Genomic DNA, 14392 nt, shown 5'->3' on the forward strand with positions numbered 1-14392 from the left:
TTATACACAACCACAATTTCAAAAACACCATCACTGAAAATTAATATTAAAATTTACCTGATATTCAAAATTCAACCTCAAAAAATATTCCTCCCCTCTCCAATCACAATTATCCTTTCTATCTCACTAATTAATTAACTCCAATTACCTACTTCAATAATCACATCCTCATAATCCAAATTTAATGGACTATACACACCCTTCAACCAAGATTTCATCAGAGGATCCGAAAAATTCATATTTTTCTCGTCTCTTTCCGACAAAATTCACAACCAGACCACGTGCGAGTAGAAAATTGATCAGAATCCGGGCAAATTTCCCCGTCATCGTTTTCACACCCGGCTAATGGGTCACCTTGTTCATTATCCGGGGGTTTGAAGCACGGGTTAAGAGTTATGGCAGGAAAAATTGCGGTGAGAGGTGGCCGAGATATTTCCAGAGGCAGGGTCCTTCGTTACAGCTAAGCGAACTCGTTATGAACTCGTTCCTGTGTATTTTCCAGCCTTTGTTGCCCTTCACTATTTACGTTCTATCTCGCGAACACTCCCCTTTAATTCCTCCGTAGCCGTCTTCTAATCACGGACGCGAAATGAGGCTTGCAGCGGCCTCTTTGTGCCCGGATTCGGATCTTGGACATCGTCGACATGCTAAACGGGACTTAATCCGCCCGTCCTGAAAACACTTTCAGGCTACATCGAGCTGGAAAGTAATTATAACGAACAAGGAAAGACGCGGGCTTTTCAGAGCTCGGCGAATATGGAGGCTCGATGAATTTAGTAGTTGTTAGCAGTTGATATGAAATTCCACGAACTTGATAGCTGGATGGAGTTTAGGGTGCTGTACGAGGATGGCCATTTTAGTTGAGTACGGTTCGAGTGGTTTATGGTACTTTTGGAGGTGAAGGGTGGTTTTGGGGTTTGGAAATTATTAGTTTCGTCGAATTTTGGTGTTCTCGATGTTCTATTTATTTGGGGTGGTTTTGGGGTGAAGCGAGATTTAATACGAAGGTGAAAAAAGATTAAACTGAGAAATTTAAAATTAAATACTGGGATATTTTGTTTGGAGGAATTACAGAATTTTTATAATGTATATTTATGGGGTTGTTTCGTACAGAAAGGTAATTTGGGTTTAACATAGATATTTAAATTTTGTAATATTTAGCAGGAACAGTAATCAATGAAAAGTATTAATAACGGTTAATTTTAATTTTAAAGTTAAAAATTATTCTCATGAATATTAATTAATTTTAATTTAATTAAAAATTAATCTCATAAATATTGGTTTATTTTAATGGAGTTACGAATTAATCTTATTAATACTAATTAATTTTAATTCCAGTAAGAATTAGTTTCATTAATATCCAGAATTTATTTTATGCAGGAGATGCATATACAGAAAGTGGAGATAAATTGTAGTACTATTATATTATTATGGGCCAAACTAACCGTACCTAAACCAAACCAAGGAGAGAATGATATATAATGATCTCTCGACTTATACATTAAATTATATTTACCCCAATTACCTTCTATATTTAAATACTTCGAATTAAGATTTTAATGTTAAATATTAAATTTCGAATATTAAAAATGAATTATTAATTAGATTGAAAAGAAAGAATTTTCCCAAATAATTAACATAGACTTAAAAGAAAATTACAAAATCAAGGAGTTGCAAAAATATTACAAAATATAGTAAAAATTCGATCTATAGTAATTTAAAACTCATCAGTTCCCTTAAATAAGGTCCTTTATTTTCCACGAAAATATTTCTACCAAAACATTTATTTTTCATTATTATTATTCATTATTATACTGTCATTATTATTACAAAATTAAAATAAATGAATTAAATTCTCTTACGCAACCCTGCACCATACATTCACGTAATTTACTACACAGATTCATTTTCTTTCTTATACAAAGGCTTGCAAAAAAATCTTTTTTCCTTCTCATCCCTTTTCTCCAGCAGAGTCAGAAGGTGAAGCAGGGGTCAGAGTTTATTGCATTGTTAAGAGGTGGTTCCCAAGGGCGCAAAAGAGCGAGATCAAGTGCAAAGTCATTTTCAAGTTGTACACCGTGGAGAAGTGCCCAGATTTAAGGGTTGCTCGAGGATTCTGTATCCTGCGTTTCAACCCCCACTGCTATCAGTATTATTAGCATCGAAGCACCATTTGGTGGCCAAGACTCGTTACAACCCCGAACTTCGTCCAACGATTCGTTTCCCACCGATTCCATGACTTCTGCAGCCTTGTCTCGATATTTCGAAATATTTTTCCAAGCTTCCTCGGCGTGACGAAGTTCCCAAGGAAATATCGCCATGCTTTCGCGTGGAAACGAAACACGCCGCCATTAAGGGTTCCATTAAAACTTCCGGCGAGGTGTAACAGAAAAATATCGCGTATTTTTGCCGACTTTCTTGGACATTGAAAAATATATTTCCAGGTGAAAAAATATTTTCGGAAGCACACAGGGTGTCGTGTTTAACACTAGGTTTACGGACGCTGTCTGTATACTTATTTCTGAGGACACCTGTCAAATTGACAGGTAAAGGAAACCACATGCCATTTCTTTTTAACGATTAGTTTAATTTAAAAACAATTATGTATTATATTAACAGTTTTAATATAAGTTAACTAAATCTGTTACCATCGTATAATTGGAGCAACCCTTCCGTCAAATTCACGGGTTCCGTAAATCTAGTGTTAACCCTTTGCACTCGGCGATCTTTTCGTTACAGAAACATAGTAATTCGAAGGCTTTCTGCCATTAAGTCGATGATATTTTCAAAACGGTAGATAATAAGTACAAATTAACAATAAGACGTAGAATTATTTTACCTTGATATTCCACGTGTCGTTGGGCAATTTTAAATTACAGATATTAATTAATAATAATTTTTAGAATCTGATTAAATGGTGACTGAGAGTCGCCTCTCGAGTGCAAAAATGCTAGGATTCGGGGAAGTTTCGCGTTGTTTTCCATTGTTTGCGATGTCAAAGTTTGACGATGGTATCTAGTTTTAGGGGTGCGTTTCGTGTTTTAATATTAACCAGAGATCGGGCTTGTATCGTTGACCTGAATTAGATCATAATCGTTAATAAATGTATAGCGGAACGGTTTAATGGAACCACGGAACGATTATTGAGGCATCACTCCAGACACGGATAGATACTAATTGCCTATTGGTAAGTATGTTCAAACAGCAATTATTGTGCAAATGTTGGCACTCCGAGCTAGAGGCCAGTTCGCGATAATAGGACAGGCTGCAATTTCAGAGTTATCAGATGTACTAGAAAGAGTAATAATAATAAAAATTTATTATTAAAGGAGTATAATAAAATACACGTATAGCACAGTGTATTTTAGTATTTTAATATTGATATAGCAGTATTCCATAATATTATACAATATGGAAGGGTAAAATATATTTTACGATAATAGAAACGTATGGCTCCATAAAGAAAAGAGAGTACTTTGAATGAAAATTTTATAAATAATTTAAATTTATATTCTTGGCCTTATAATGTATTATATTTAAATTCAAAATTATATTTGTATTTAAATTTAACATGGTATTATAATCGACAACCTAAATTTACTTTCTTTCGTGCAATCATATATCCATATATCCACATCCAAACACCAAACAAAACCCTAACTCTCCATACAAATACAACCACAAATTTATTTCCTTTTAATTATAATATACCACAATCAAATTAAAAATTTTATGACATCGAACTTAAATTTATTTTATTTTGTGCATTCCTGTCTCCACACCGAAACACAAAGGAAAGAGCAAACTTAACCTAAAAGAAAGAAGTACCACCCAGCATACCAATCCCACTGAAAAAAACTCAAAGATAAATTCCACATTCGCCTCAGGCACATACAGCAGAAGCCATCTGATCGTTCCCTTCGTTCTCTTATTACCGTTCGCCCCAACTCTTTTCTCGATTTAACACAAAAAACCTCATCCAATTACATGAAACGCTGCACAGAAAGCCACACTCTGAACTAGATATTCCGTAAACGTCTAACCAAGTCACCGTTTCTTTCCCCGATATTCCAATTCGATCTCGAAATCACCCCGAAAACCGTGATCCAGTCGATTCTTTCGCGCGTGTGACCAGAAGAACGGCGGACGGTTCGAATTGCGCGCGCATTCGCACGGCCGGAAACCATGGGGAAAGTTGGCCGGAGGTTGCACCGAGCCCCAGGGGCAGGCTAATGCCTGGTAATTAATTCAACTGGGGAATCTGTGTGAAATTTAAATGCACCTGCTCTATTGATTTTCCTGCTCAGCGGCGATTTTGACCGCGCAGGTGGCAGCACCGGGTCGTCGCGCGGGCCGCGCGCATGCGCGGTGAGCGATACGTGTGCGCCCGCTTCGAACATTCGATTCGGTTATTCGACGTTATTTCGTCCGCGAAAAGGAAACTCGAGTGTTGATAAGCGGCTGAAGAGCGGAGAACGCAATTGCGTAATGGCCGCGGCCGTTGTTTGCCGAGAACTCGAGCGCAAACGTAACTTTTGGATGGAGCAGACACCTGATATGGGAAACCCGTGCTCCCTTTTCCTCGTTCCCGATGCGTCGGACATTTACTTGCGAAACTTCCAACGCGTTCAAAAGAGAAATGTTGACTTTGCTCGTTTGCTTATTAGCCGGCCGAGTTGCGAGCGGGTAAATTGTTTTGTACAATGTGAAAGGTAACATTTTTAATAAGGGAAAAGAGAGATGGATAGTCGTGGAAGAAGGATTTCTCGTTTCAGCAAATTTTTACCGCCGCTGGTTTTTTTAGCTTTCTTCCGTTTTCTACCCGTTTTCTACCGGTGTTTCGTGTTTCTCGCCATTTTTATGCCACGCTGATAATGCGTTTAACATTTCAGACAGTTGGATAACTAGGTGTACTTCCGTTGCTGGTCATTTCCTTCAACTTTCCTTCGTTTTTCATTCGGTATACCTGTCTTGTTGTAATTTTCATGCATTATTGGTAATGTTCTTAACGTAATAGGCAGTTGGATAACTAGATAGGTTTCAGGGCCTGTAGAAATTCGATCGAGGAAAGTGATAACGATGGTAACTGCGAGGATAGGAACGATAAAATTAAATACGTTTTACGAAAATTGCAATTATCTCTTTCGATACTTTCGATAGATAAATTTCTAAGGATTTTTGTAAGAACTCTCCATTAACGTGTATTTGATAAAACGTTCTAATACATTGTATTACAGATCGAATAGATTGCAATTGTTACAAGGGGGAAATATTTGAAGAAACAGGCAGTAAAAGATTTTTACATTTTCAGGAAATAACGTGTAGTAAGTATCTCAAGGAAATGCGCTATAGTTTTATTAAATATTATAATGGGAATTACGAGATAGCCGTGTTAAAATGAAACCATAGAGGAATTTAAAGAGCATACGATTATTGTTTGGATTATCTTATTTCGTATCAAGGAAATGTTTAGGAATAGAAAATCTTATCTACGATCGATCGATCTAGACAATGTACCTTTATATAACAGATTAATAGCCATGTTTTTGAAAGAACCCGGAGAATATTGTGCATGATATTCCAGGAACATACAAGAAGTGTTCAATTAACTTGTTTGCGAAACGCAGAGCGTTGATTGGTAAACAGTTTCGCGTAGAATGCGTGCAAATAGCGTTCTCTAAAAATACTACGCCCATTCGAAGCCAGTTCTACATTTTTCACTAGCTCCACGTGTGAAAAGTGTACCAGTACTTACGTCACAGTTCAAGCTTAGAAAATTAATTAGAGAAAGTCGAATTTTTCGAACCGGTTAATTTATTCATTGTACTCACGCCCTTGGAACGCTCGTGCGAACTTAACGTTGTGTTAATAAGTTAATTAATATGTTCTTCTATGATCGCCCATTGCGAATAAATTGGGTATAAAAAATCGTTAAGTGGAAAATTGATCTTGTTAGTACTCAGTGTGCGCTGAACCTGAAATTTATTTTTCCTTTTAAGTAAAAGCATTCGTAATTTTATTGTAACGATTCTGTTATAATAAACCCACTTGGAAAATAACGAATATAGAGTAAAATAAAGAAAATTATGGAAACTGAATTAAAATATGAAAGAAAAAATCCTTAAACACACGATTCTAATACACTGATTCATTCCTAGGAAATTTCACTATAGTTCAGATAAAACTATAGTCCTTATGCAAGGTTGGATAATAGAATTAGTAAAATTAAATGAAAATCAGATATCAGAGACTTAACATTAATTTCTCTCATCCTGGAAGCATGTATATTTCAGTTATTAAAAGAAGGAAAAATCTAAATCAGATATTGAAAACTTGCATTAATATTCCCAAAATTCACAGATTGAAATAACAAAAATATTAATATTACCACCCCACCCAAAAAGAAAAATATCCTCCCAATTAAGATTTTATTTTGTCCACTAAATTCTACAAAATCTCAGTATTCAGGAATCCCAAAAATTTGACGAAATTAAAGAACTCTGATAAAGATCAAAGAATTAAACGTTTAAAATTATATCATATAAAATTATTACACGCAGTCCAGAATTATTATCTTCCATTAATTTTCATGCTCCTTCAAGAAATTTAAGAGACTTTCAAATTTTTATACCTGACCAGCATAATACTGTACGACTTGAATCAGCAGACCCTATCAATAGAATATGCATTTCATCATCAAATCCTCAATTTTTTGGCAATAGTATTTCTTCGTTTAAAAACCAAATCTTAAATCTCTAAGCAAATTGTTTATATCGACTATATTGGCATTTGTATCATACATAACCTATATACTTTCTCTCTCTAACAAACTGATTATACACTAATTGGTTCTACTACCCGTAAATTATTATGAAATAAATAAATAAATAAAATGAACTTCTCCCGTCCTCAAAGCACATAAGTACTGTTTCGCTTACTGAAATATTAACCCTTTGCACTCGACGATTTTTTCGTTACAGGAAAATAGTAATTCGAAGACTCTGTCATAGAGTCGACGATATTTTTAAAACAGTAAATAAGAAATCGTACGCAATTTAAGGCGTAGAATTATTTTACTTCGATATTCCACGCATCGTTGGGTAATTATAAATTTTACATATTAATTAACATCCATCTTTGGAATCTGATTAAATGGTGACTGAGAGGCACCTCTCGAGTGCGAAGGGTTAAATAAAATCTAAAAAATAAAAAGGGTTAATAAAATCTATAGCATCGAAGGAAAATACACCTTCGGTCAAGATCACGTTTCCAAGAAATCTCAGTGACCAGAAATGCCGATAATGCGGCTTAACAGGCGCACGAGTGATCGACGACCGTTCGAGATCTCGTGCACTTCCGGTCTCGCGCGACATTAAATGGAAATTCGTGAAAATTGCGGCCAGGCCTCGTAAAGACGGAGAGAAATTCTTCCGTCTTCTCGCGAGTTTCACTGCCACCTTGATTCAAAGAGAAATGACAAAATAGCAGCGGAAACGACAGCGCCGCGATGGATGCAACGACGCTTTCTATACTTCCTTTCTCTGCATCACGCGCGCTACACTTTTCCTGTCCTCGTATCCAGGCAATCGGGCGATATGCTGATCCTCTTTGGCCTCCACTTTCGTAATCCAGCAATTTCCAGTATGACGATACGTACCGTGAGTTTGCCTAACGATCGAACAATGTTTTTGTTGCAGAACGTTCGCGTAAATGGTCCCATGGTCTGTCACGATGCGGCCGAGGCTAGCGCTGAATTGTAAGTAGACCTTCCTTTGCTCTCTCTCTTTCTTTCGCCATCTTTATCCTCTATTTCTCTTTCTCTTTTCTTTTCTCTTCTTCGATATCGTTTCCTACTCGAACCTTTCGAAATGGGTAATTAACATTTTCTCTTTATGTGTGTTACGCAAACATCACAGGTGTCCTCGCGATGGGCCTCTTTACCTGCATCGGTGCAATCACCGTATCGATAGACCGTTCCGATAACAAACCAGTAAGTAGAATGAACGATAACGTAATCGAGTTGCGGCAATTAGTTCTTGCGGCTGTGATTGCCTTCGCTTGTTTGTGATTTCTCTGTGAATTTCGGGGATATACGGTGCCTGACAAAATGGCGGCTCAGTCCATGATTTTCGGTCATCCTTGAGTAACTTGAAAGCAGTGTTAATTCTATATTCTGAACTTCTTTTAATTTTAGCGCCAAGAGATTCGACTGATATCTAATAAATTTTATTGGTAAAATAAATTTTTATTCGTTACTTTCCTCGAGTAATTTTAAAAAGTATGTGAGTCGACTGTAGACCAAAGTGTCTAGTTTCCAGTGTTTAAATTCTTTTTTTAATTTCAGTGTCAAAGCATCTGATTGGTATTAAATTTTTATTTTTCACGGCTCATATTTCGGTAAAAGGAAAGAATTACGTGATTAGGAATCAAATTTGATTTTATAAAGGGAGGTTAAGATTGTACGATGCAGAAGAACGATATAGCAAAAATCGACAGCGTAATAAATATTTATTTAATACCTGAGCTAACATTTTGTCACAGCCATTTTTTACATAATTAATAAGTGAAATTTATACAGGAAAAATAATTACGAGAAATCTTTTCTCGTATTATTATATTAAGTAAGGGATACATTATATGCCTGCTTATGTAACATTTGTACATATTGCTCTGGTTCCAAGAAACACTAAAAATTATAGAGTGCACTGTCGCGTTATCCCCGAACTGCATGTTAAGTCGGAGAAAGTGTGAAGGAAGCAAACTGGATGAAATTACGTTGCTTTTATGTAAAAAAAGTATGATTGGAACAACTTTTGTTTGTTTTAGAGAAAATCAGGTGAAATTAAATAAAATTAACTTGGTATTGGTATAATTTTACTAACTCTAAGATAAATAGGGGCTTAGATATAGGATTGGTAAAAAGAATTATAAACAGCATGATCTGTTAAACCAGTTCCATTTAATCTACCAATTAAATTCCTTAAATAATAACATTTCTAAAATTAATTTCTACATTACAAATTAGAAGAGTTAATTAATTTTATTAATTAATTTAATCGAAATTTGTTAGACACGCCAGTGAAGCTATTTACGATGATTACAAGAATTTGAAATTTTTATGAAAATATTTGCAATTCCTTAGAGACATCGATCTTCCGACTACAGCTAATGTAGCCGAAAGAACTCCTCCTTTTTCATGTTCGAGAGCTTAGCAAGGCAAACAGTGTCTCTCTTTGTCGAAGCTTCTAAACCTGCCAGCTTTGAAACTATTTTAAGTTAATGCATGTGACCCACGGCAGTCCATTATATACTTCAACTTTGTTTAAGTTGCCACGTATACACGCAAAATATCGCATGCTACACTATACCAGAGGTCACGGATATTGGCATGTCAGGAAGACTATTGAGTGATCCTAATACGTGATTCAGCAGTTGTGAAGTTTCTTGACTTCCAGAGGGAATATAGTGGTTAAAGCAAACACATCTTAATCCTGCTGTCGAAGCTCCTAAGAGGAACAAGAAATTCGGAAGGAAAAAGGCTAAAATAGTTGAGCAGAACTAGCAACAAAATGTCTGACTATCTATGCAGCTGAATCGAGTAGATAACTATTATAAAATATATCAGTCTGTTCCATAGTGTCAACCTTAATGTCAAAGTTACAGACACTGTCAGTCACTTCTCTCTGATCATTACCTAGATCTTTGTTCAATCACCTATTAAAATTTTGAATCTCTTTCTATTACTTTGGTACTCAACCAATTACCACATTAGAGTCAAGCTGTGCAGAATTCAAGTGCAAGGAACACACAATAGCATATCCATTAAAATACAGCAACTGATTCGGTAGTGGCTGCATTATCCCCAATATCAAAGCGTTTTCACGCCATTAAACAGCGAGGAAAGCTCGAAAATTCGCGAGGTACTTGAATGTGAAGAACAGCAACGCAAATTGCTAAATCTACCGAGCCCAATATCCGTGAACTCCGTTATAGCATTCTCGTATAACAGTCCATTAGCTCGCTGCATTTCATCCGCAAACTACACCCAACACCCAACTCCAAGAAGTCGATCTTACAGCCACCTACGCGGTCATCGATGATCGCAAACGGCTGGCGACCGCTGACCAACGCCTACGAGGAGACCATAGGCACGAACGTGTCCCCGTCCAGCAACCTAGAACGAAATGCACCGCTGCACCCGGTCCTGGGTAAGCTGCAAGAACACATGGCCGCATCAGAGAAGCTAAAACCGCAACGAAAGGGTAAACCGTCCTCCCATCACGACTACAATCCGCCTAGTATACTAGGTAGCTTCACGGTTCTCGGTCACGCTGCCGCGAAAGCACGCGGTGAGGCTCAGTCTGGCCACAACCACGCGAATAAACACATCGCTTCGGAGACGCGGGAGTACACCTTTCTGATTCCACCACCGAAAGACGCGTACCGTTTCGACTTGGACCAGCACCGGAAACCCATTTTACGAGACAGCTCCGCGTACTTGCGGCAGCCACAGTTCGGTCCTCCGCCGGTGCATCAACCTCCGGATCCAATAAAGGCGGCCACGTATTTTATCAAGGGATACACCTCGACTACCAACTCACCGTCGTCTCCAGCAGCCTCCACGAAGAACAGACACTACGCGGAGCCCTACGTGCCGCAGTTGCTCCAACCACCCAGGTACCAGGTGAAGCCCTTCGAGTCGCTGAAGGTGTCCAACAACGCGAAACCGTACTTCCAGCCACCCGGTACAGGCCTGGCCAACGACTTCGGGAAGGACAAGCGGCTATCCGATTATGACCACAGACAGAACTACGATAAATACCCTGGACAAGTTCACAACGACCATATCATCAATCCGGCCAGCACCGGGAACTTCTTCAGTCAAGTGAACCATCCTCCGCATAACTACAAGACGACTTACGAGAGAGATCCCGCGTTCCTGGTACACGAGAGTCACGAGATCAGTTACATCACTCCGCCATCCGTCTACAATCCTTTCAACTTCAGACCCTCGCTGCCTTATGAGACTCTCCTTCCTCCGGATGTGTATTCGTCCTCCACTCCGGCACCCACCACTCCTCGCACGCAAGAGCCGAACAAGTACCAGCAACAAGCCGGGGATGCAGTGCAGGATTACAAGAGGCCAGGTCAGACAAGCACGTCTAAGCAGGTGGAGAGCGGAGTGCAGAGCGAGCTGGTGTCAACAGCAGGCATCGGTAATACGTACTACGTGTCGGAGCATCAAGACCTAACGCCACCACCTGCTGCTTGGCCAGTGCCGAAGAGCAAGTATCAGTCGGATATAAACGAAGTTCTACCTCGAGTGAATCCTCCGTCCAAGTTCAACCAGGAGCCCATAGTGTCCAACCAGATACCGCAGGCTCCAAAGGTGCTGTTCATTGGGCCCCAGGCGCAGCAACCGCAGTACCAGAGCTCGGTGCTTCCGATCGATATCCGACCGGAGAATGGAGAGCCGGAATACGAGACTCCGGAAAGTATTTCGCTAAAACACTTCAACGAACAGCAATATTTGATCCAGCAACAGTTGCTGCAAAGGGATCGTCAGAGACTGGCGGAACAGGAGAGGCAACAGCAATTGGAGGTCGAGAAGCAGCAGCAGCAGGAACTGAAGAAGAGACAGGAGGAGCTGAGACAGTTGTTGCAGCAGCAGAAAGAGGAGGAAGAGACGAGGCTGGCGGTGGAGTCAGCGAGGAATCAGACGGAACAATTGGCTAAAGTCACAGAAGAGAAATCCCCCTACGCGATTCAGCTGGCTGGATACGAGATCCCAAAGGTTACCACGGACCTGGGTGCCGTGATCACCGAGCAGAGCAGCCCTGGCGAGCAGCCAAAGGTTCAACAGTCTCAGGTAGTTCATTCGGACAGAATAGGGCAGACTTTATAAAATATTTGGCTACCGCGCAACTTCCGGAAGCCAGCGGTTAATGCTGCACCCTTTTTACTCAGTGGGCTGGGATTGGTATTGTCTATGCAGGGGTTGTATCGGTTGCGGAAGTGTGGAACGGAGCGGTTTCTTGTCAGGCTTAATTTCTGGGCAAACGGAACTTCGAAATTATCGTTATTATCAGTTTTATTCCGATTCAGATCTCTGGTTATGCTCATGGTAGACCACTGAGCGAATTCATCGGATATCTTTGTAATATCGAAGCATCTAACACGCAGAACGTTCATTTCAATTTTATCCTGAAACAAATTTCTACTTTGTCCTATACCAAAGCCGACATTAAGGTACTTAAAGCGATGCATAGATAAGTTATTGCATCGAGCTTCCGTCAAACTAATTAACCAACGATCGATACCGAACCCCTATCTCGATCATCCCGCCAGAGTTTTCCAACAAAGTTTCAAAATTCCGTTGCAGGTAACCGAACCCGACTACGTGATCTCGGAGCGTCCCATAGTTCACAGTCAGCAGTACCAAGATTACTCGAAGAGCCAGCAAGAACAAGTGAATTACCGGGAGCAGCAGACTGACGTACGGCCTCAGAGACCGCACAAGCCATTGCGCGATCCAAACAGACGAAGAAAGCCTAGCACTGCGTCGTACGAACCACCGGTAACGGAAGCTCCGGCCCAAGTTCCAGAGACCCTTGTCCCGGTGCCGACGCACGTGGAGGAAGCGCCGGTTCAGACCACCACGCCGGAAACCGTGACTCTAGCCACGGTGAGCACGCAGAAGACCAGGACTCGCAGACCAGGTGCTCCGTTGCGTCGAAGAAGACCAACGACCACCACCCCGGAACCTGTTACCGTACCATCCACCGAGGACTACCTGAAATACGATAATCAGGAAGAGATAGCGTACCACGTGGACACAACGAAGAGAAGGCGAGTCAAGCCAACGCAGACGACTTACGAGGAATCCGTGACCGAGAAGAAGGCCAACATCAGGAAACGACCCGGTCACAGGAACAGGGTGAACCCTGGAGAACCTTTCGAGGCAGAGATAGTCACCGAGATCGTGCACACGCCTCACAACACCTACAAGACTCCCACCGAATCGGTCCAACCCTACAACGAGTACAATCAGTTCGTGACCAATCAACCTAATCAGCAATTCGACTACACGTCTCAGAAATTCGTGACAGTCGAAGAACAACGAGAGGACACCACTCAACCCTCGGTACTGGAATACTACACCGAGGAAGCGAAAGTGAAACACGAAGACGAACAAACGAACGACAACTACAGTTTCCATCAGAATGCTGGCGTCGTCACGAATATTCCTCTGGAGGACCTGTTTATCAGAACAGAGGGTAATTACTACGATCGCGCGACAGTGCTGTCCACCAGTCCGAGTGTGAGCACGAACGCAAATAGCAGTCCAAGTGTCACCACCACTGTCCCCACGACGACGACCACGGTGCAGTCGAGCACGCAGCCGCCACCCTTAAGCTCCTCGACGGCCAGATCCCACAAGATCCGGCCGATCAGGTACGGGAACACGACCAGGCCGCGTTTCAGCATCAAGGACTACAAGAGCCGGTTGGATTACAAGAGCAGATTAGCTCAGATTTCTAGCACAGAGGCGCCCGTGACGCAGCCGTCGCACACCAAGCAGAGAGGCTCCATCAAGAGTCAACAGAGCCAACAGCAGCAGCAGCTACAAAATGGTGAAACATCCAGAGAGACGACTGGGAGGTACAAGTACGTCTCGAGGGTGAATTATAGGACCTCGTCGAGCAATACACCGGTTCCCAAGGATCAGGAATTGGTCGCTGAGGACGGAACCTCGTCCACAACGGAGAGGTCGCACCGTTTCGTGCCGAAGAGGAGACCCATCAACGGGAACGTGTATAGGAGTAGATTATCATCGACCAGTGGCAGTCCTAGTCGATCCCAGAACCATTACTCGGAGAGCGATACGCAGTCGAAAGCCAGCACAGCCAGGCCAGAGAACGTGTTCTCCTCGTCAGTGAGGCGACGACCCGTGATGAAAAGCAGGCTGTCAGCGCAAAGGGAGAGCTCGACTGCGGCGTACCCAGAGAGAAAAGAAACGGATGCCACTGAAATGGCCGCGGAGGAAACCAGTTTCTACTCGGCAGTCACTACAGCTGGAACCACCAGAGTCGCTGCTAACGAGATCCCGGTTGAAAAGGAGGAAGCTGCCGCGACCAACGCGCCAGAGAGATCGAACGTGAGCGAAGAGCGAAGCGACACGGTGGAAAGCGAGAACGGGCCGAGTGTCGACGATGAAAACGAAAAGCCAGTGGAACCGGTTGCCAGCAGCACCGCCAAAACCGTGGACGAGAGTCAACTGAAGGAAACCGGCATCGCGGAACACTATTCCACCACGAGAAACGAGCCAACCACGGTGCAAAGCGGGAACAAAGCGATGGAAGCAACGACCACGTTCGAAGTTCGATCGGAA

The 14392-nt window shown here is 41.4% G+C and overlaps 1 protein-coding gene across 1 annotated transcript in view; it reads left to right on the forward strand.

Moving 5' to 3' along the window:
- The first annotated feature begins 7710 nt into the window (after window positions 1-7710).
- The window catches only part of LOC108547654 (alpha-protein kinase 1), a 6926-nt gene continuing 244 nt past the window's right edge, over window positions 7711-14392 (forward strand). The window contains exons 1-4 of the mRNA XM_017900253.1: window positions 7711-7756; window positions 7917-7990; window positions 10079-11869; window positions 12383-14391. Coding sequence (XP_017755742.1) covers window positions 7711-7756; window positions 7917-7990; window positions 10079-11869; window positions 12383-14391 — 3920 coding nt within the window. The remainder of the gene's footprint in view (window positions 7757-7916; window positions 7991-10078; window positions 11870-12382; window position 14392) is intronic.

This window comes from Eufriesea mexicana, unplaced genomic scaffold (genome assembly GCF_001483705.2).
Source record: "Eufriesea mexicana isolate 0111107269 unplaced genomic scaffold, ASM148370v2 scaffold1146, whole genome shotgun sequence".
Taxonomy (NCBI): domain Eukaryota; kingdom Metazoa; phylum Arthropoda; class Insecta; order Hymenoptera; family Apidae; genus Eufriesea; species Eufriesea mexicana.